This window comes from Phacochoerus africanus, chromosome 15, assembly GCF_016906955.1.
Source record: "Phacochoerus africanus isolate WHEZ1 chromosome 15, ROS_Pafr_v1, whole genome shotgun sequence".
In the NCBI taxonomy this organism is placed as follows: Eukaryota; Metazoa; Chordata; class Mammalia; order Artiodactyla; family Suidae; genus Phacochoerus; species Phacochoerus africanus.
The window spans coordinates 90321734-90345059 of NC_062558.1; the positions used below are offsets into that span (position 1 = coordinate 90321734).

At 43.3% G+C, this 23326-nt stretch overlaps 2 protein-coding genes across 4 annotated transcripts in view; one reads left to right on the plus strand and one right to left on the minus strand.

Annotated features, from left to right (window-relative positions):
• The window catches only part of WDFY4 (WDFY family member 4), a 280348-nt gene that overhangs the window by 218757 nt on the left and 38265 nt on the right, over positions 1–23326 (plus strand). For 2 of the 3 annotated variants that reach the window (XM_047759613.1, XM_047759614.1), the window contains exons 48-49: positions 4545–4625; positions 22924–22966. In XM_047759613.1, the coding sequence (XP_047615569.1) occupies positions 4545–4625; positions 22924–22966 (124 nt within the window). The remainder of the gene's footprint in view (positions 1–4544; positions 4626–22923; positions 22967–23326) is intronic. The other variant, XM_047759615.1, reaches the window with a different exon arrangement.
• LRRC18 (leucine rich repeat containing 18) lies at positions 1677–17512 on the minus strand. The gene is made up of 3 exons (XM_047759618.1): positions 17213–17512; positions 5373–6233; positions 1677–2273 (listed from the first exon to the last, which is right to left on the minus strand). Exons 2-3 carry the CDS (start codon positions 6134–6136, stop codon positions 2252–2254), a joined length of 786 nt encoding a protein of 261 aa, XP_047615574.1. The 5' UTR covers positions 6137–6233; positions 17213–17512; the 3' UTR covers positions 1677–2251.

Below are 23326 nucleotides of genomic sequence, written 5' to 3' on the forward strand. Positions count from 1 at the left end.
CTTTATAGATTATCTTTGAAGAATAATGAAAGACAAAGAACTTAGAAAACCAACCATAAGAAGCTATAAATCCCCATAAAAGTCAATCTTCCATGATAATCAGGTCAACACTGCTAGCAGCGTGGAGGCTACATTTCAAATCCTCCATCTCTCTACTTCCGCCCCTTCAGTCGTACTCTCATAGAGCATCACTGTTGACCAGCTGGGAGGCTGGGCATCTGTATGTGCATAGTTACTTTGATAAAGGGGGCTTCAGCTCCATCACTGATTGGAGACCTAATGCTCTGTGGGCTTCTTGGTAAAGCACAGCTCTGTGAGGGCAATTATAGGGGCTATACAACTCAGACCCTGGGGTTAAAGCAGAATCACTGGAGCCAGAGGTGAGCCAAACACCCTTACGGGATAATCAAAGCTCTAGCATCATGGAACTTCTCACATGGTTGGCTCAATAGGCCATGGGCAGTGGAGCCTGGTGAGCTCTGCAGGGTGCTGCTCAGGCCTCATTTGGGGCCCCACCTATATTGCTCTTTGTCTTTCTTATTCATGTCTCCTCTCACCTGTAGCCTTGGCCGTGACCTTAGACCTATGTCTAAGCAGAGGCCCAACTTAAGCCTCACTCTCTGCACCGAGCCTGGCCCCTTTGTCCACCCAGTTTCATCCAGTCAAGGTACTTCCATGGGACAGTGGCAGGGGTGTGAAAGTCCGGAACTGTAGAAGGAGCAACTTAACTGGCTCATGACTCCCACCCCAACCCCACTTGTTATTTATGCCCAGCCACCACCAGAAAACCTGGGGAAAAGATTGAGGAGCCTTGTGTTGTCTCTTTATTATTTCAGCATCTTTCTCAGGAATCTTCAAGGATAAGACCCCCAACATGGATAATTTTAAGTTAGCCCAGCGATCTGAGATAAGATAACTCTTTCTCTAAAATGCATTAACTCTTCAGGATGATTGAAGCACTTTATTACCATGGTTACACATAAATTAGCACATAGCAGATATATAAGTTTCTGTTTATCACTGCATATAGGCCGTAAGAATTTAATTTTTTTTATTTTAAGATAACTGTAGATTCACAGGAAGTTGCAAAAAATAATACAGAGAGGCCCTTTTCAGGCTTCACTTTAATTCCCCCAATGGTTACATCTTACATAACTATAGTACAATTTCAAAACCAGAAAATCGACATTGGTACAATATGTATGTATAGTTCTCTGTCATTTTATCATATTATAGATTCTTGTAACCACCACCACTCTCAACATAGCAATTATTTTTATTACCACAAAGATATTTCTTGTCCACTGCTTCATGGTCATGCCTGCCCTCTATCACTTCTCATCATCTGTAACCCCTGGCAACTAATGATCTGTTTCTCATCTCTACATTTTGTTATTTAGATAATTTTCTGTAAATGGAATCCTAGAGTATGTGGCCTTTGGAGGTAGGTCTTTTTTACTCAGAATAATGCTGTTGAAATCCATCCAAGTTGTTGTGTGTTTTACATGCTCCTTTTGATTGCTGAGTGGTATTCCATGATGTGGATATGCCAGAGTTGGTTTAACCCTTTACCTGTTGAGGGAAATTTGGTTGTTTCTCATTTGGGGCCATTACAAATAAAGAAAACAATTTATATTTAATGTAATTATTAAGATATTAGGATATCGGTCTGCCATTTTATTTTTTGTTTCCTATTTTTCCCTCTGTTGTTCATTTCTGTGTTTTTATCCTACCTACCGTTGCATTACTGAAAGATTTGTTAAAACTCTACTTTGACCTATCCATAGTATTTCCAAGGTTTTTTTTTTGGTATGAATTCTTTATATAAATTTTAGTTGCTGAGGATCACTGTAGACATACACAACTTATCAGAGGTGACTGGTGTTGGGATTTTGCCAGCTCAAGTGAAGTATAGAGACCACAATTCTTTTATATCTTAAAGTCTTCTTTTAAATCTTTAATTGTCTGTAATCCATATCTATCATTTTCTTAAATATTTCCTCTATGCACATTAAAAAGAAAACCACACACCAAGTATTTCCCAAAGTCATTTTCACACACAGATGATCTAAAGCAAGAGCAGCAAAATGAATTTAAGAAGCAAGTCAGTGGCTTGGCCAGCATCGGAGAGCCTGGCTTCCAGAATATTCCCCTTGCCACTCTCTTTCTTCTCCTAACTGAGGGCTTTTCTTCTTCAGAGTTGCTTATTCTTGTTAGCTGATTAGTCTTCAGGTTTTTGCCATAAGCTACTCTAGAGAGATGTTGAGCGAATCCTGGGGATGGAGACACAAGAGACCAAGGCAATTACTCCAGGTCACGGAGGCAAAACATAGCAAGGGCAGAGGTCACATAGGGATCACAGGGGTCACCTAGGTCATGCTTGGCTTTCAGAGAGAGTGATGACTGGGTGAGCATAATAGGGTTTTTGTTCTATTTGAGGAAAGAGAGACCCTTGGTTTTCCTATCAGGTGTTCTGGAGCCTCATACACTCTCCAGGAAGTAAAAGTGATTGTGGGATTTTAGGTCCTGAGGGAATGCGAAACATCATCATTAAACCTTTCCTTGACAGAAAGATAAATAAAATGTAGAGAATGCCTCCTAACAGTTCTATCTCCCATCTTCACTGCAAACTCCTGCCAGGGTTTCCTGAGGAACGAGGGGTCTAAGGTGAATGTATCATGAGGCAGATCAGAACCCTCTGCCCATTTATTTCTCAATCCTGGTGATGTTCAGTGCACTTAAAACCCCTTCCTAAGATGAGGCTCTAGGAATGAAAGCTTCATAAAGCACCTAAAGCACCTAGAGACCAAGGATGGCAAAAAATGTCCTCCTGCATGCCAACCACTCAGCTGGAGGTAAACCCGGGAGAGGTGCTGAGGACCAAGTGAGTCGGGGAAGTGGCCACAATGGAGCAGGAGAGGGGGTAGAGGGGCATCCTGTGGGTCAGACTGAGATCCTTTGTAGGGGCACAGGGAGATCTTTTTCCTTAACTTATTAATTTTAAAGAAAAAGTCTCTCGAGGGGGCAAAATGGAAATGGGCAGTGTCCAGATAACTAGCCCTCACTTTCCCTTGGGCTCAAATGTCCCTGCATGGATTCTGTACTTCTTCAGTCAGAGATGAAGTGGCTGAAATAGCAGGATGGCTACCTCAGGGACACGCTCGAGGCCCAACTTTCTAGTCAGGATCCTGAGCCTAAGACTTAACATCTCATCATGCACTTCACAGGTTCTCCATTCATCGTCTTCTAAGAAAAAATTTTGGACGTTAAATGAAGGAAAAAATGTAAAGGATGACAGTCAGTCCTCACAAGGATGTGATGAAATGGGTTCTCATATGTTATTGGTAGATATATAAACAGCTGTAAACTTTTTATAAGCTACTTGATAGCATGTATCACCAATTATTTTAACACACACCCTTTAATACAGTATTTGCAGTGATGAAGATATACCAAGGAATTAATGTGAAATATTTAAAAAATCTTAATCATAAAAGTTTCATCATAAGACAATTTCTATTAGTGAAAAAATGGAACTAACTTAAAATGTCCAACAGTAACTCATAGTTATGTATATTCATGTTTAACTATCTTGCAAATGTTTTAAATCATGGTTATTAAGACCAGGTAATAACATGGGTCTCAAAGCAAGATAAAAATCATATGATGCTATTATTTTAACTATGTCTACACGTAAAAATAACTAGTAGGGAAATCTATCAATATTATAGCTGGCTTACACTGTAGAATTGTGGATACTTTAAGTTGCTATATTTAAGACTATGCGGTAGTCTTGTTACTTTTATAATAGAAACATTTACTAAAGAGAAAAACTAAAAAGGGAATTGAATTTATATCTTCAGAGATTTAAAAAATATGATAGTCATCACAGCTAAGCATACAAAGGAAAATAAGCAGTGAGGGGTGAAGAAATGAAGCACACTGTCTGCTGCGGTTTATAACATGAAAAAGAAACATCTATCTCTCAGTGCTTTCTCGACCATTTCTCAACTTGCTGCAAACACAGGAAAGCTTTGATTAAAACAAAACCAAACCCTTTCCTAAAGGGATCCTCCTTGACCCCTTTCCCTTAGGCAGTATGAAGGTGTGTGTGAATCGTACAGAGAAGGGAAGGTTCCCAGCTGCTGTGAGGACCAGCTGTACCACTGTCATTTCTGCCAACAGATTTGGGGTGACAAGGGACACTGTCCAGAGTAGTATTCCAGCTTTGAGAGGTAGCAAGCTCTAGTTCTTAGAGAAAACTGACTTCTACTGAGTACTTAGTCTGTGAGCTGTTTGAGGCACACAGCAACCTCTAGGGGCTGGGCTGGCATTATTCCCACTTTACAGAAGAAGGAACAAAAGCTAAGTAAAATGCCCAGGGAGATGGCAAGTAAGAAGCAGAGCTGCCTTGGTCCCAGATCTGTCCAACTCCAGAATCTTTTTTTTTTTTTTTTGGCTGTGCCAGGCCAGCCCTGGACACCACTAGGCTCTGATCTAATGTCCTCAAACAATGACGTTATGCCCTGTCGTCTTTCAACCAGTCTTCCGTACAGGTCGCAGAGAGCAAGACAAGCTTTCCCCCATTGGACACAATCCTTGCACCTAACACAGTGCCTCATAAGGTATTTATTTATTGACTGCTCCAACGCATACCTGCACTCATTCTTCCCTTATTCCACAGGGGTCCGGAAAAGCATTGGACATAATAAGATGGGAATGCAACCTCATTCATTCAGTCAAGGGCTTGCAGGTTTAATCTAGAAAGCTCCTAGAGCAAATTATGCAGGTACAGTTAAGAGGGTGGGATTGCTTTGAGCCCAAGATGTGAATGCCAATACTTAATGATAATCAGCTGCCCATCTCCGTGGCTCAGTTTTGTTTCCTTCCCAAGACTAGATGTCCATCTTCCTCCTACCAACACATACTCTGAGATGCCTGATTTTTGAAGCCCTGATCCAAAGCATCCCTACAGAACAAGCTTCACACTGGGGTGCTGGCAGTTTGTCCTAAAAAATGTGTGATAATGAGACTAAGAATGTGACAGCTCTATCAGCTGCCCAGGCCACAAGCTGTAGGCAGGAGAGTTTGGGGGCAAAATGAGATGGATGGCTCTTTCCTGACTCATTGTGCCTGTATGTGTGGGTGTGTGCATGCAGACAAGACAGAAATGTGCAGAATGGCAAAGAACTAAAAACCCCTCTGTCAACAAAATCACAAGCCAGGGAAGTAGGGAAAGGTATTTTATGGGCTTGACTGCAGCAGCTGTTGTAGTAATGGAAGAATCCCTCAGGCGTCTGAGGATGCAGCCCATTGTCATCCTCCCTCCCTCCATTTTCCCTTCCTGCCTTAGGGTCAGGGTCCCAGGTCACCTCCATTCTTCCTGGGATTCCTTGGCCGTGGAGTTAGGTGAGGCCAAACTGGAGAAGATGGCCCTTCTCGGTCCTGCCGTGGCCATGCTCTTGATTTTGTTCAGCTTGTCCCGGGCCTGTTGGCATTTTTTCAGGCAAGTCCAACACAGGTCTTTCTCCTCCACCAGATATAGGTTTTCCAGCCTCTTGATGGAATCTATGAACATATCAGACTCCTCTGCCTTGGGAAAGGGGTTTCGCTTTACGTTGAGCTTTTTCAGCTTGGGGAGCTTGGAGATGCTGTTGGGGATGCTGTTTAGCAGGTTGTCATGGAGCGCCACCTCATGGAGCTCCTTTAGAGCGCCCAGTGTGGTGGGCACACTGTCCAGATGGTTCAGGCCCAGATTCACGGTGCGGATATTCTTGAGCTGGTTGAGCTCCACAGGCAGCCCGTTGGTGGTCAGCCTGTTGTTGCTGACGTTGAGATAGAGCAGAGTGGTCATCTGGCCGATGGACTCAGGGAGCTTGTCGATGTAGTTGCTGTGCAAGTCCAGCCACCGCAGATTCTGGAACTTGGAGATTGAGTCAGGAATCTTCCTGATCAAATTCCGGCTAAGGTCGAGCTCATCCACATCAGTGAGTCGCAGAATACACTTGGGGAAAGTGGTAATTCCCATCTTGCTCAAGTCGAGGCGTTTTTTCCCATCGAATGTGATCTTGATACAATTCTTGGCCACACTGAGGGTGATCTTTTTGCCCTTGGGGGCTTTCCCACGCTTGGCCATGTTCTTTTAGTAGGGGAGTGTGTTTTAAGTATGCTGTTCTAATCAAGTGGTGATCAGCTTGAGGAAAAAGTCACATGAAACTGCTAGAAGATAGATTCTGTTAAGAAGAGAAAAGATATCCAGTTAGGAGATGACATAAGGGTACTGGACTCCCCCCACCCCAAGTCATGGTGCTTCAGTCTTTATCGGCTTGAGGAGATAAAGAGGAGAGGGGAGAGAAGTTAGGCCATCAGCAGAAGTTGCCTAGCCAAAGATCTTCAGCAGATTGAATGCCCTCCACACCTCAGTGCTCCCAGATGTAAAATGGGAGGTTCAGGTTGGCCTGAAGGATGCTCATCGCCCTTCTGGCCATGCCATTCCCTGACTTAGGAACCTCTCCATCGTCCTGGACTTTTTCATGTTTCCCCTCCCAGGTGTGGGGGCGCAGGGGGTGTATGTCCTAGATATCCACCATTTCCCAGAGGCTCTCATAAATATAGTCTTTCCCTAGCGTTATCTTCTGAGTTCCTGGGGTGAGACTGCTGGTTTTCAGAAGCAACATAGCCTGGATATCAGGGAATAAGGTAGGAGTTAAGAATGACTTGTGTATTACATCCCTCTGCACCCTCTCGACACAGAGAAACTAGTCAGGCCTCGGCCACTATAACTGCTGAGCAATGAAAGAGAAGTCCTAACTTTTTCTACAAGTGGGAGGATGTGCCGATGCCATGGCCAGGAGCGCAGGCCGGGAGTCAGGGGTAGGCAGGGTGGAGCCTGGAAGAATGGAAAAGAACGTGGCCTTTTTCCACCACCTACCCCCTGGTCTCCTTTTCATCACATCCTTCGCATTGGAATTCAACTGTAGACTCCTCGCACCGATAGGTGTGGTAAGGTAGGACCGCCTCTACTGGTGAGGTAGAGGTACAGAGTAATGGGTAGGTTTTGGCCTCGGAATGCCTGCTTAGAAGTCCAGTTCTGCCACAAACAATTTTCTGAAGTTTTCCATGCCTCCATTTCCTTGTTTGTGAAAATAGCCCCCTTTTAGGACTCTTAGGGAGTATAAATTATCTAAATTATAAAGAGCTTACAGCAGTGCCTCGTACATAGTAAAAGCTTGCTTAATGTTAACTATTAAATGTTCCTATCAGGAACTTTGCACATACTAATTTTAATCCTCTAAGATCCAGTAAGATCCGTAGGCTTATCTCCGTCATAAAGAAGAGAAGGCTGAGTCTCAGGAGTAAGGAAGGGCTGCAGCGAGGAAGAGGATGCAACCGGCCTGCCTGTTTTGAAGCTCTTCTCTTTTCTCTAAATTGGTGCCTCTGTCTGGCTGATCTATTTCGGACCAAACTCCCAGCCTGGATAGAAGCATGCTGTCAGGAGACAGATGCTCGCACTGCCTCCATTTCCTGGCAGGGATTGGTGGGAGAGCTGTGCTGCACTTGCTCCACTTCATCATCCAAGCCCTTTATTAGGAACTGGGTTTGTGTAACATGTGGAGCGCCAGCAGTCAGGCTGTATAAGCCTGCCATCACATGTTTTCCTCATACAGTAATCCTTTGTGTCAAAGGGAGTAGGTAAAAATGCCCCCCACCTGCTTACTATAAATCCTGCTCTTGCCCCTTCTAATGGAAGGTCAGAGTGTCCCACCCTGTGCAAGTTCTACTGGGTCAGAGCCTCCTCAGATGGATGGAGGCCTCCACGGTAGCCCTAGGGACATTGTTAGAAACAGGGAAGGTTTCAAATCAATAGTATAAACTTCTACCTTCAATAAACTAGTAAAGAAGAGCAAAATAAATCTAAAGTATGTATAAAGAGGAAATAATAAGGATAAGAAGAAATTAATAAAAATTGAAAGGATAAAGACAGTAGAAAAAAATCAATGAAAGTGAGAGCTGGTCCTTTGAAAGGTTTAATAAAATTGCTAAATATCTAGCCAAACTGACAATGAAAAAAAGACATAAATTATGAATATCAGTAATTAAAGCGAGGGTATGGCTAAAAACCCATAGACATTAAAGGGATAATAAGGGACTAGTACAAACAACTTTAGAAAAACACTTAGATAAAATTGACCACAAACTATAAAATCTCACCCCAGAAGAAGTAGACAACCCTTAAAAACCTATATTTATTTAAGAGACTGAATTCATAGTTGAAAAACTTCCAAAAACCCCTCCAGCTTCAAAATTTTTATTGGCAAATTCTACCAAACATTTAAAGGTAATGTCACCAATTTTATACAAAGTTTTCCAGAAAATAGAAGAGAGAGCAACTCCTAACTTGTTTTCTGAGGCCAGCATTACCTGATACTAACATCACATCTAGACAATATGAAGAATAAAAACTATAGGCCAACATCCCTCATGAACACAGACATAAAAATTCTCAACAAAATATTGGCAAACTGAATCTACAAATATATAAAAAGAATAATACACGATGTCCAAGAAGAAATGCAAGGTTGATTCAGTATTCAGAAAGCGTATACATTAATGTAATACATTAACAGACTAAAGCGAAAAAATACATGATTGTATCAACTTTTGCTGAAAAAACGTGTGACAAAACTTAGCATTTATTCATAACAAAAACTCTCAGCAAACCAGTTATAGGAAGGCTCTTTCTTAACCTGATAAAGGTCCCCGCAACCAAAACAAACAAACAAAAACCCTATGCTTAATGTAATTGGTGATAGAGTGCCTTTTCCTCTAAGAACAAGGAAAGGAGGTAAACTTATAATTCTTATTAATATTATTCATATTATACTGGAAATTCTAGCCGGTGCACCATTGTAAGAAAAATAAAAGGCATACCGATAGGAAAAAATGAGATAAAGCTGTTCCTGTTCATAGATGTCCTGACTTCCCACATAGAGAATCCCACAGAATTTAAAAGACACTCTTGGAACTAATTAGTTTAGCAAAATTGCAGAATACAAAGTTATACACACAAAAAACCACTGAATTTATATATACTAGCAATTAGCTATTGGAAACTGAAATTTGAAAAATAATAATGCTCAAAAACTTGTGTATTTCATATAAGTTAAAAAAAGTGCAGGATTTGTATGATGAAAATTACAAAAAAAAACTGATGAAAGAAAACAAAGATCTAAATAAGAGAAGAAACATAGCATTCATGAATTGAAAGAATTAATATAGTTAAGATGTCAACTCATCCCAAATTGGTCTAAAGATCAATGTGATTCCAACAAAAATTCCAGCAGGATTATTTGTATATATGAATAAACAGATTCTAGAATTTATATTGAAAGGAAAAGAAACTAGAAATCCAAAACAATTTTGAAAAAGAAACAAGATTGGTGATATGCTTCCTGATTTTAAAACTTACTGTGTAATTACATGTGGTATTGGTGAAGGGAAGAGTATATACATCAGTGGAATAAAAAATAGAGAGTCCAGAGCTAGATCTACATAAATATGTTCAAAATGGTCAATTGTTTTTGACCGAAGTTCAAGAGAAATTCAATGGAGAAACAATAAACTTTGCAACAGATTGTGTTGGAACAATTGGTTAACCATTATGCAAAAAATATTGAATCTCAAATTAATTCAGAATGGATCACAGGTACATAAAATGTAAAACCATAAAATTTTTAAAAGGAAGTGTAGGAGAACATTTTTATGACCTTGAGATAGGCAAAGAATTCATAGAAGAAAATATTGACAAATTGGACTGTAGCAAAATTTCAGATTTTTTCTCTGTAAAACAAAAACCCATATACAAAACAGGACTAGTATCCAGAATTCATAAAGAACTCAAGGTCAACAGTAAGAAAGCAAACAATGCAATTTAAAAAAAAATGCTCAAGAGATTTAATGAGATATTTCACTAGAAAATTATATGGATGGCTGATAAGCCCACGAACCACAAAAAATTGTTCAACATCATTAGTCACTAGGGACTGAAATAGTGCACCTCACCGCCTCCCAAAGGCAGAGACAGCCCTAGGCCAGAAGGAGCATGCTCAGCCCCACCCCCTTCATGCTTTTCCTCAGGGTCACTTCACCTGGCTGGGACACTTGCCCTTGGCTGAGGAGGGTAGGATATGTTGTGTGGCTTAGGCTCCAGTCTGAACTCTCTAAGGTGTGAGAGCCACTAGAAGCAGACCAGTGCCGGGAGCCCCCAAAGACCAGTGACATCCCTTTTCTCATTCAACCACGAATGGTCAGCATCCTCCTCAGATCTGCCCAGTGGATAGGAGAGTAAATATTGGCAAAAGAAGTGTGAATAAATGACCTTTCCATACAACTAAAACTGGTTGGGTGGCCTGTTATAATCAACTCAGAATCCTCAAGTATCAGCATGGGGTCAACCCACACAAGGGAAGCTGGCAATTATAAAGAGAAAGAGATGTAAATAGATAATCAGATGGGTGGATCAATAGATAGACAGATAGCTGGATAGACAAATAATAGATTTCATTTCATAGGAACCGCTTAGAAACCTAAATGGAAGCAACTTCTAAACGTACGATCTTTTGTCTTGTACAGTTGTTTTTTATACTATGGAAAAACTGGACCAGTTGGTTTGACTTTAATTTCTAATTAATTTTTCTATCTAGTCATTGTGAATCAAACAGCATGGCGGGGCACCCCGTGGATAGCTAAATTAAAAATGTGATGGCAACTTATATTTTAATGCCATCGAAATATTTGCAAGCATTTTGAGTTGTGAGATCATTATCTTCACTATGATACTAGATGTATCTGGTGCTTCGCACTCATGTATCTTTATATTTTTAAGTAAGACTGACTGTATATATATCTGATATCTTTAAACATCTTGCTAACACGATCTCGCAATAATTACTTCACTCTTCATTGATGCATTGAGAACAGGACGAACATATCGTAGAACTGAAACACCAAAATCACTGCCATTCCACAGCCAGCTTCAGAGCAAGCTTTGTGTTATATGGATGACAAATACCTTTTGCCTAAAGGACAGCCCTTAAGGGGAAGTAATGCAAAGTTCCCTCAATGAACTTACTCATTCAAAAGTCAGTATTCTCTCTTCTGACGTTTGTGAGACCCATTCACTACACAGATAAGAGGCCAGCCTCACCTCTGCTGTGACTCCCCACATGTCTTTAGATCATTTCCTATGCCCTTCATCCCTTCCCAGAAGCCATGTGGATGGATGGAGACTTGGCTATTCACTGTGGGGCCATCTGTGGAGTGGTTGTGTCAAGTACTCCCGGCCAGACCTCCAAAACAGGCACTAATGTTTGACTCAGCTATAGTCTTCACTTGGGGAAAGAATTACCATTTGTCCTTTTTTTTTTTTTTTTTTTGCCTTATAGGGCCACACCCATGGCAAATGGAGGTTCCCAGGCTAGGGGCTGAATCGGAGCTGCAACTGCCGGCCTGCACCACAGCACAGCAGCGTGGGGTCCGAGCCATGTCTGTGACCTTCACCACAGCTCATGGCAATGCCAGATCCTTAACCTACTGAGCGAGACCAGGGATCGAACCCGCATCCTCATGGATACTAGTCAGCTTCATTTCCACTGCGCCGCAATGGAACTCCCCCATTTGTCTTTTGACCACTCTGGGCCTGCAGCTGTGTGCTCTGCTACTTGCTTTATAGCATTACCTGATTTTTAGAGTATAGATTCACTGCATGTATAGACAAGAAGTGTTTCTATTTTTCCACTACTGTCCCCAGCTGTGTTATGTTGAATCCCTCTTTCCTATGGGCATAAAGACAGATTACTAGCGGGGGAGACAGACTAGAGGCAGGAAGATTTCGGTTCAGCTCATAGCAATACCTTCACCAGACACTTCGCAGCATTGATGGAGAGAATGACAATGACAGGCAGAAGAGAGATACAGGCAGCAGGGGTGGACTCTTTCAGGGACCCCACAGTTATGGGGTTTTCTGACATTAAATTTGGACATGCTTTGTAATGTCAAGAGGCCACCCACCACCATTCACTCAAGTGATATGTACCAAAGTAACTACTGCAAGCAAGCTCCTGTGTCCTTTCTATATCTGATAATCTCCATGGCAATTATGTAAAGTGTCAATCCTATTTTTAATATAAAAGATTTCAGCCTCAGAGAAATCAAGTGACTTCCCCGAAATCACACAGACAACAACAGCTCAGCCCAAATCAAGCCTAGATATATAATCCCAAAGTTTATGATCTTCTCACTATACTATCCTGCCTCTTTTTTCCTCCAGTTGCCTTTGCTTTAGCAGTAGGCAATGCCTCATCCTGGGGGGCACATTGCTGTCCCCCACTGACTCTGAGGAGAGAAAAGCATTCTGGGGAATTCTAGCTCTCCCAGGGCAAAGCCACCTCTGTAAGTGAAAATTAAGGCTGCCTGACCCCTACATCCCCAAAAAGGCATATTGCCAGTTTTGTGTCACCTATGGGCTCTCTCAGCCTGGAACCACAGGGTGGTACAGAGTTCTCAGATTCTGGTGACCAGATGCTGGCTCAGGTCCATTCTTTTTTTTTTTTTTTTTGGCTTTTGTCTTTTTTAGGGCTGCACCTGCGGCATATGGAGATTCCCAGGCTAGGAGTCAAATCGGAGCTACAGCTGCTAGCTACACCGCAGCTCATGGCAAAGCTGGATCTCCCACCCACTGAGCAAGGCCAGGGATCGACCCTGCAACCTCATGGTTCCTAGCTGGATTTGTTTCCACTGCGTCACAACAGGAACTCCATCAAGTCCATTCTAATTTAGCCTGGTTAGGCAGGGAGCTTCGTGGGGCTTATCTGCAAGTAGTTTACTGGGAAATGGAGCGCATTCTGGCTCAAGCAGATGCCAATTCAATGGGAGTGGGAGATGCCATCTTTGGCCCAAGTCTCTGCAGGGGTGAGTAACACACATGTCCCACTGACCTCTTGGAGGGAACTCATGCAACCTGGGGGTCCCTGAAGAACCATTTCAGCTCTGCTCGTTGTCTGTCACCCCCTTCCCAGGGGCCTATGCGTGAGATACTTGTTTTCATAGATACATGTATGTATGTATATATCTGAATATAACTGAATAGTACAAATTTTAAAGACATTTTAATAACATTAGTGGAGTCATTTAAGTGTAAGAGCTTGAAGGCTGACAATGAGGGGGGAGAGGAAGAGAGGAGGTGGACAGTTTAAAGGGTACATGCAGTGCCACCAGCCAGTTCATTTACCAGGAGTGTGCCCCCAAGTGGGCGGTGACAGAGACAGGAATCTGTCCTTCCTCCACCCCGCCAGTCCCCACTAGCCCCCCATGGTGTTAGCTCCTTGTCAGGATACCCTTTTTCATCCAGGGTCTCCCTGGAGCACTAGCCCACTGCAACCCCATGTGCCCACCAGAGAAGCTGGCCCTCTGCTTCCCTGCGTTGAGGGGGGTGGCTGCCGGCTGTGCAGTGGCCCTGGGAGGTTGATTTTCAGTGTGGGCGCACTTGAAAACCTCACACTTGTAAGATGCACGTCTGCAATTCCCAAACAACAGGCCTTCTCCTTGGGGGGGGGGGGCACCACATGATGCTCTCCACCCCCACACCCCCCAACACACGCATATCCTTCATAGCCCTCAAAGGCCCTTCATGCCTCCTTTACAAAGCAAGTGCCCTCCAATTTGCCATTTCAATCAGTCCTTACAACCCTCCTTTAAGGTAGAAAGATTCCTCCCACCCAAAGATAAGGGCCTGGGGGTGTGGAGGGGGTGTGATATCGTTTATCCAAGTTCACGGTGCTTGCATTATTCCAGGGCTCCCGAGTGGGATGTTCTTCCCATGACATCAGAGTTGCAGCAGACAGAATGTCTGTATGGAAATTTTCGGGTTCACTTCATTTGGCAATTATCTGGTTAATTGGGTCAACACGGAGCCAAGGATCTTATATTATGCATGTGTATCTTGGTCTCCCCCTATTATTTACTTCTCAGTCCTCAGCACCAGCGTGGCTCTGCACATGTGCTGCCTGGGAAGCCTTTATCTGTCAAACTGCCCCCTTCCCCCTAGCGGGTAATGAAAATTCAACTTTTATTTGGAGCAAAAGTTCCCAGGGGGTCACATGGCCGAATAACAAAAGATGATGATTTCTTATTTGTTTAATAGCATCTATTTTATAATTCTGAGTCTACTCTGTTTTAATTGGATTTGTTAAAGGAGCAAAAGGGACTAGGTGCCTTACAATTAAAATAAAACATTAGGACTATCAGTTTAACAGACTAGAAATGACTTGTTCATCAACCAACACATTCACAGTACACAAAGCAACCTCGACACCTAGGAAAGCGAAGAACCAAAGTCAGTCCTGCCACTTTAAACCCCAAGAGGCCAGCATTAATTCAATTTCAGCCAACTCGGTTTAAGCACTGCTATTGCCAGACAGATGTGATTGCATTTTCTCCTCACAGCCGAGGCCCCTTGCAGATAGGGAAACTAGGCTCAGAGAAGCAGCTTGGGCTTGGCCAGGCAAAAAGCACAGGGGCTTTAGAGCCACGTGGGTTACCACCCAGCTCCCCATTTACCTCTCAGTGACCCTGTACAGGGTGTGGGGCCTCACTGAGCTTAGCCCCCCTTCTGTAAACAGGCTGCTGTAAAGTGGCTGCTTCTGCAGGGCAGGGTGAAGGTGAGTGAGGGCCTCTGAGGCCTTTGTTGTGACTGTGTATGGGGAAGGGGTGGGGGGAGCAGCAGCAGCAGGAACAGGACAACAGCATAGCCGATGACACTAGGGCCAGCACTCCAGGATTCCAACTGGGTGGAAACCCACTTTGGACCCCCTACTTGCCAGGGAAGCCCTGCCTCAGGTGCAGACGTTGGGGTACTTCACCTTGAGGCACATGGCCAGTCACCTGGGATCGCAGAGTTGGGGCGGGGAGGGGGACAGTTCTCTAACGCCCTGTGACATAGTGCGTTCTTGCGCATCACGACACCATCCAGCCCCAGTGAGAGCTTGCTGAGGGGCGGACACGGTGCAGACGCAGGTGTACCCTGGTGATGTGCAACTGGCGGGCTCCCTGGTGTGGTACCCGGCCTGCGGTAGGACAGCCCCTACAGGTGACCTTGGAGCTGAGACTTGAACACTAAGATGATTAGCGGGAGGATTTGGGAAAGAACATCCCTGGAAAGGGGTATACGAAGTGCAAAGTCCTAACAGTGGGGAGGAGCTTGAGTGTTTAAGAAAAAGGAGATGCAGGGGTGGCTGGAGCAGGGACAGCAAGGGGAAGGTCGAAGAAGAGGGCAGAGGGGACTTTATGAATAGGTGTGTTATGTGTATTATCTCGTTTAATCCATCTACCCCACTGAGTGAAAGCACTGATCCCCAGAGCACGTCATTTGTTGAAGCCACATGCCAGTCAAGGAAAGGCAGCAGCTGCTTTGCTCACTTATCTGTGGGCTTAACTCCACATGGCTTTTATATGAAAGTCTGACTTGACAATGTCCTGTGAAAATTTGGCTCTCTGGGCCTACAAGGAAATTCCTGACCCATCATGTTTGTGTTTTCCAGACACTACCCTAAAGTTAGCTGGATCCTGTGGGAACTCTCATCCTAGTTCAGGTCAAGCCCATCCTTAAGGCACTAAAAAGAAGGCATGTGTGTTCTCAGACCTTGCTCTGGGGATTGAGATGAGTTCTGTTATGAGAGACTGGTAGAGAGCTTGAAAATTGAAAATTGGTAATGAACTGGCAATGAACTAAAGGCTGGCCATGGATAGTACCACAGGGTTGCCCGTCACGGCACTGGGAGGGGTGCACCTTGTTCAGCTGCATGCCTTGTGTTCCAAGGGCACCGGGGACCAGGAAATGTTGCCTAGCTTGATGATGACCCACCCAGAGGATGGGTGGAGGGAAAGAGCATGAAGTCCTTCCCTTTCATCTGCAATGACAAGCAAACTGCTCTGGGCAGCAGTGGGAGACCCTTGAGCCCTGAGAGGAAGCTGGAGTCACCAAGCACCAGAAAAACCCTAAAAACCAGCATGTAGACAACTGTGGGGCTCAGGCACTTGGTAGAGCAGACAGGGGCTGCCTTGGCTTCTGCCTTCCCCCCTTCCAGGCTGAAGCTCAAGCCCACAGTCACCCCAGCTTGGGGACTAGTCACAGTTGTGTCCCTCCCTAGCTGTGTGACTTTGCACACATTTCCTGACTTTTCTTACTCCCCATTTCTTCACGTGGGGGAAGCTGATAGTTAGTACTTGGTTCATACGATAGCCATACAGTTTGTAAATGTATTGAAAACCTATTTCATGCCAGGCTGTTTAAACACGTTTAAATTAGTCTCCTGTCTTCAGACTGTGCATACGAATTATATTGACCACCTACTCTAGGCCAGGCATTTTGTAGACATTATAAATAATTCTTACACCTGCCCGATGTATTTATTGATTTTTTATCTTTACTGGACAGATATGGGGCACTTGAGGCTCAGAGAGGCTAAGTAGCTTGTCCAAAGTCACAAAGATTTGAAGTAAGTGTGCCTACCTTTACCTGTCATGTAAATAGGGACATGAGTGAATTCCATAAAGAGCCCCTCCTTGCAAGACCCAGCCTAGCCTAAGACTCAACCACTTGTTAGTGGGTTCCATGACCTGGATCCCTTGTAGAAAGGGTTTGCCTCCAGACTTCTCAAAAGACAGACTGTGCTCCAAACCCCAGCATAGTCAGTGGTGATCAAGTGAGGTCTGCTGAGTTTACCTACAAAGGCTCCAGCCTACTGACTGAATGAGCACTACAGTTTCCTTATAGGGGTAACTGGGTGGGTGAAGAAGCAGTTTAAACGCTAGGCTCTACCTGCTTGTAGAGCAGCAAACAAAGCTCAAGGAGATGCAGACTTTTGACCCCAAAGTCTCCTGGACTCCCACACTAACCTCCCAAGCTTACCGGTGGCCCAGAGGCCCCAGACATTCAGCTGGGTCCCCAGCTAGCTGCCCTTCCTGCCTGGGGCTCACAGCCAGCTTGCTCCTTTCCTAAATAATGAATTAGCTGGCGTCTGGGGTTTGTAAATAAAAAACACACCAGGAGAACTGGCATTTCCAAAGTCGCTTACTCAAAGGGGAAGAGAGAAAAGAGTTTGAAGAGGTTGGAGTTTGGCAGAGTTAAAATAAATGCAACCAGAGGAAAACTTACCCGTTCCTCCCAGGTCTTCCTCCTCAACTGTGAAACTTTGTCACCAGGCAACAAGACTTGGGACCGGGAGTTCATTAGCATAATCTCAATGCCAGCCTGTAAGGTGAGAGAACCCAGTGCTGAAAGGGTCTCCAGGACACCCAGACACCCAGCAGGCCCGGCTTGCTGCCCACGCAGAGGTCCCTGGGGTCCCTGAGACTCACAATGGGCTTCCTCCTGGCCTCCCCCAGCAGTGCCCTGGGGATTACTGCACCAGGCCGCATGCTTTCCCCGGTGACCGCCGGAAGAGGACGTTGCTAACAGAGGGAAAAGAGCCACGTTTGCCTGCTGTGGCATTGAGTTCCATGAAATATGTTCGACTTCCTTGTAGATTGCCCCAGTACTTCTTCCTGCTCTTTAGTTGTTGAGAGAGCTGGCTTTTTATCTGTTTATTTATTTGAATTTAATTATTTCTTGCAGTTTTCTCTTTATACCCCCTTTTCACTATTAGATCAGAGTGACTACAATGTTCATGAAAATCAGACATTCTAGAATCATTTTTTCTTAGCTGATACGATGTCATTCAATGCCGACATGTACTTTCTGAACTCGACATTTTTAATGAATGCGCAATACCGAATCATGGGGACTTTGTTTTTCCAGTTTGGTACTATCGTGAATAAGGCTGAAATGAATGTATCGGGGCACTTATTTGTTGTTGTTGTTGTTTTCAGTTTCTTTCCCCTTACATTAAATTCCCAGAAACTGAGAAATTTGACAAAAAGGTTAAACATTAAGATTATGCAAAAAATAAAATAACATTGTAGAAAAGTTAGAAGATTCATATATAGAAATAAAAATATAAAAACACTCTAAATTGTACTACCCAGGTCAAATTTAAAGATAAATAAAATAATTAGTAAATAAATGATTTAAAATGCAAAATAAACCCAAGTGATAAAAATTTTGGAAAGTACAAAAGAGCAAAATGAGAAAGATTAAGAAATAAAAATGAGGAGTTCCTATCATGACTCAGTGGAAGCAAATCTGACTAGCATCCAAGAGGATGCAGGTTCGATCCCTGGCCTCGGTCAGTGGGTTGAGGATCCAGCATTGCCATGAGCTGTGTTATAGGCCAGCAGCTACAGCTCCGATTTGACCCCTACCCTAGGAACCTCCGTATGCCTTGGGTGTGGCCCAAAAAAGACAAAATAATAATAGTAATAAAAAAATAAAATGTAATAAGTCATTAAATTAGAAATAGAGTTAACTATAAAAATTTTAAATATGAGAATACCACCGCTGTTCTACTCAATCCAAAACTAAATAAAAGAGATCTTTTAATTTAGACAATAGATTTAAAATAATGATCAAATAAAGGTAAAAAGAAAATTAAAAATTACCTGAAATCCTACAACTTAGTGTATTTCTAATTAGAATATTCAAAAAGTACCTAATATAAATTAAAAAATAAGTAATATGAAATCTTAAAACACAGATAAGCAAAAAATAATACAATAAATATTTTAAGGGAGAAAATACATGAGAAAATAAACACATTTTAAAATGTAGATATGTCAAACATTATAAAAATTAAAGCCACTATTTTCAGCATTTAGAGGTAGCTTCATGTATAAACCTCCAGAATTTCATGCATCTACAGTATCAGGTTTGTGGCATGGGTGTGCAATAATAATTTGGCAATTTTGCTAATGTTCATTTTTAACTCCAAATATACACAAATTACCCATTTGTCAGGTAATTGCCATCCAATCCAGCCAGAACAAGGATTTTTGTTATTTTTTTTTTTAATTTGTTTTTGTTTTCTTTTCTTCTTCAGAGGAAAGCATTTGTTTTCAGAGTCAAGGTCTGGGGTCAAGGTGTGGTCCAGCAGATGCTTTGCACAGCCCAGTGTGCTGGGCATTCACGGTGCCTGCCCTGCCCCAGGCCTTGTGGCTCATGCATACCCTTGTGTACTTCCCTAGTTTGCATGCCACCTCTTAGCCCACCTCCATTTCCACATCTGAAGATGGAGATAATAGCTACTTCATCAGATCTTTGTGAAAATTAGACAATAGACAAAAAGTCTTTGTAGTTTGTAATGCATTAGACAATTATTATTGTTTTTCTGCAAGATTTCTACATGTTAGAGAAATAAAGACAGGAAGTTATAGTAGAAAGTCTCAATATTCTGTCAATACGGGAAGAAATCTATGGTTTGCAAGCATACCTGTCTACTCATGGATTTCTCTTGACTTACAACCTAGATTTGAAAACTAGGCCAACCCAGATTTGCTTTTAAGGAGGGAAAAACATAGATTTGATTAAAAATGAAACAGCATGAATAAAAATCACCCCTCAAAACAAGGAAGAATTTGAACCCAGCCTAGCTCTTGACCACATGCAGAGTCCTGGTTGAAGATAGTGTCCCATCTCTGGAAGTTATCCAGAGGAGTTTAGACACCTGTTTGGGTGGGGGTGAGGCTGGTAAGGTGTCCTCTGTGGGCCCACTGTGCTAGGCCACCTTCAGGTTAGGTGGAATGACCTTCCTAGTCCTCAGCGACTTTGAATTCTTCTCTTCTTCTCAACCCCATCCCAGAGGGCCTGGCCTCTTGCCCAATAGACTCCATGGCAAACCCTGAGGACCTTTGGGATGACAGAGCAGGTGATCTGATTCACAGGTGGCACAATTTTTCTAAGATCTTACAGCATTCTATTGGCAGAACCAGGCAGGTCTTGACCAAAAGCAAGTCTTCACTTTTACACCATGTTCTTCTTCCTCCCAGAGTGAGAAAGAACCAAGCCTGCTCTAGGATAGCATCATTATCCACTAGAATTATGCCCCTTGAGGGAGCCTGTGCCCACACCTGTGCTAACCTTTTCCAGACCCCTGATTGCACTTGCCCCCAGCACTTCTCTCTGACAGATGCCGTTAGCCATGTTTGAAGGGTGAGTTAAGGGCAGTTCAGAGCAGTCAAATTGGGGGGGGGGGTCAGGATTTGAACCCAGGTCATATTGACTCCAAAGCCAGTGCTCTTTCCCACGCTGCCTCTCTTAGAACTTAGAAGGGCTTTAGGAAACCAAGAGCCATCTCTGGTACCTTGTTTAATATAAAACTTACACTATAATGATGGAACAATGTAGTGTATCACCTCTTAAAGAAATACTTTAATCACTAGATATTTACAAATTTTATATAGAATTTTGTAATTATATTTTTTAAATTATTTTTATTGTTTATTACTTTTATTTTTATTTTATTTTATTATTTTTAATTTTTAATTAATTTTATATACAATTTTGTAATTGCCTTCAGATAAACATGATTTTAAAAATTTTTTTGAAAGAGAACTCACCTTTGCTTAGGTGTCTGGGCAGTATTGGTAATGGTGTCGTTTTCTGATGGTAATGAAATGATGGATCTTCCTTGAGCTCATAGCTGATGAAATGAGGAGGTGCTTTTATCTTCTGCACACAATTCCACTTGATGGCAATGTCACAAAAGGCCACTGGTAGAATTCTAGAACTCTTTCAGAAAAGGAAAAAAAAAACAAAAAACAAAAAAAGCAGAGGCTGTCTCTCTTTTCCTGGACCCTAACAGACACATTTTTCTCCCCCATCCCTACTCCACTGTCAAACTTCTAAAATATAGTAGCAAGATTAGCAGGCTTTGCTGTACCTACTCCACATCCTTGTGGCTCAGCGCCACATCCTCAGAAAGATTCAGAGCACATTCTTTTCAAGGTGGTGACCTTCACTGTCTCTAGCCTGGACTCTGCCCTTGTTTATAGCCTTCAAAGTCATTTGCCTTCTGGAACTGGGATAGGTGGCCAGGCTCACAGACAGGGCAAGAAAACCAAATCTTCACTTGAGCCTTTGCAAAAGCTAAAACAATAAATGTGGCCATATTTTTCCTGTTTGTTACTGTTATTGTTGGCTGGATAGAATGGACCCAAAAGATGATTTCTCTACTGGAGGGGAAGGGTGAATCCCCTCCTGGGAGTTGCTTTCTGTTTATAGAAAATATGTCAGGAAGGTATTGAATGAGGAAGGTTGGGGAGCCTGGGACAGATGATGTGATGGTAATGCCATGATGGGAAGATGAAGAGGTGCTGCCCCTGCTGGGGCTCTTAGGTGGCCAGGCCTTGTCCACATGAAGGCCTGAAGGACCCTGGTGCGGCCCACATGGATGAAATGTGGGGGCAGGATCCTTGGGTACCTGAGAGGACCGAGGCCGAGGGCATGGCTGGAGAGAGGCATGACTTGGTTTGGTTTGGTGGAACATCCTGAGCAGGAACCTAGTTTGGGGAACAGAAGGGAGACAGAGAGGAAAAGAAAACAGAGCTAGAAAAGGAACCAAGGGACACTCCAGAGACTGAGGAACTGAGCTCCACAAATCCCTGCTGAGCAGAAGTGGCATTTCTCATGGAGAAAGTTCCTTTGCCACATCCTCCCCAGCGCCGCATCTTGTGGCACTTTAAAGCTCTTCCCTACCACACTGCTCAGAAATGTGTTTCTGTGGTTTAATTTGTGTTTCTCAGTTGTGTTCGTAGAAACATAAATGGTATAGCCTTTTAAGAGGACACTTTGGCAAAATGCAGCCAACTTGGAAATTCTCATAGTTTTTAGCCTAGTAGTACTGCTGCCAGAAGTGTATCTCATGGATATGCTCACGATTTGAATTGTAAAATTGTTATGAAACCGAAGTCTCATAAATCACAGAGTTATGTCCAGAGGTGAGCACAGAAACATCACTTCTGAGGACAAACCTGGCACGGGGGTGGGCTCAACCAGCTCCCATCTGTATGTACAATGATGTCCCGTGGCTGTGGCCACAGGGCAGTGTGAGCCGTGTCCACTGCCCAGTCAGGCCAGGGAAGCAGTGTGAGACCTGCACAGGTAAGGTGATCCCACATGTCAAATTAATTTTTTTTTCTTTTTTTCATTTTAGGGCTGCACCCAGGGCATATGGAAGTTCCCTGGCTAGGAACTGAATCGGAGCCACGGCTGCCGGCCTGTGCCACAGCCACAGCAACGTGGAATCTGAGCCATGTCTGTGACCTTCACCACAGCTCATGGCAACACCAGATCCTTAACCCACTGAATGAGGCCAGGGATTGAACCTGTATCCTTAGGGATACTAGTCAGGTTCATTACTGCTGAGCTACAATAGGAACTCCTCAAATTAAAAAACAAAAACAAAAACAAAAACAAAACACCATGTGAGCATACAGACAGGCACATGGCTAAAACTATTCCAGAAATAAACTGTAGCTACTTCTTGAGTGGGAGCAGTAGTTTGTAGACTCATTTTATATTTCATGACCTTCCATATTATTTGCATTTTTAAACCTCACATAAACTTACATGTCAATCAATATATTATACTCTCATATATTTATTCACATGTATTTTGTTCACATGGGCAAAGAAGGACAAGACGTGGCTGTGGGAGATGCAGTGTGGAGTGTAAGGCCCCAGAGCTTGTTTCTGTATGGCCTTGGGACTTCTCCAGGGGACACCTTTCAGGCAGCAGCATATTCTGATATCAGAGCAATGGTGACTGCAAGAACCCAGCCTTCAGGAGGACAGGGTGGGGCAAGAAGAGCTTGGGAAATAATCTTGCTGCCTTGGGAAGTCTGCAGTTCTCCTGGAGGGCCTGGAAAGTCCCACCTCTCCCCTTGTTCATGCCTTGAGATATTTGGTCACCATTATCACTTTCTGTCCCACAGGAGATACCCCGGCTCCGACAGGACCATGCTGCAGAAGTGGCAGGTACAGTGACCCCCTCAGAGGACTCTGGGCCTGAGGAAACCCTCTGGGAATGCAAATCAGCAAGCAGCTCAGGCTCCAGTGATGAAGAGAGAAAGGAAGTAGATGAATCAGGAAGGATCTTATTTTCTTAATTTGCTAAAATGTCCCAAATATTTTCCTGAAAGGATTTCAGTGATTAAAGGTGATTCTTGAGTCAGAGTTCGAGAGAGAAGGAGAGAGAGAGAGAGAGTGTGTGTGTGTGTGTACAGAAGCCCTGTGTGCACACATGCTCCATCCATGAAGGAAGGTATGCACATATGTATAAACGAACACACAACTCAGGAAGGCACCACATTCATTTCTTGTTCTGGGAAGTCACAC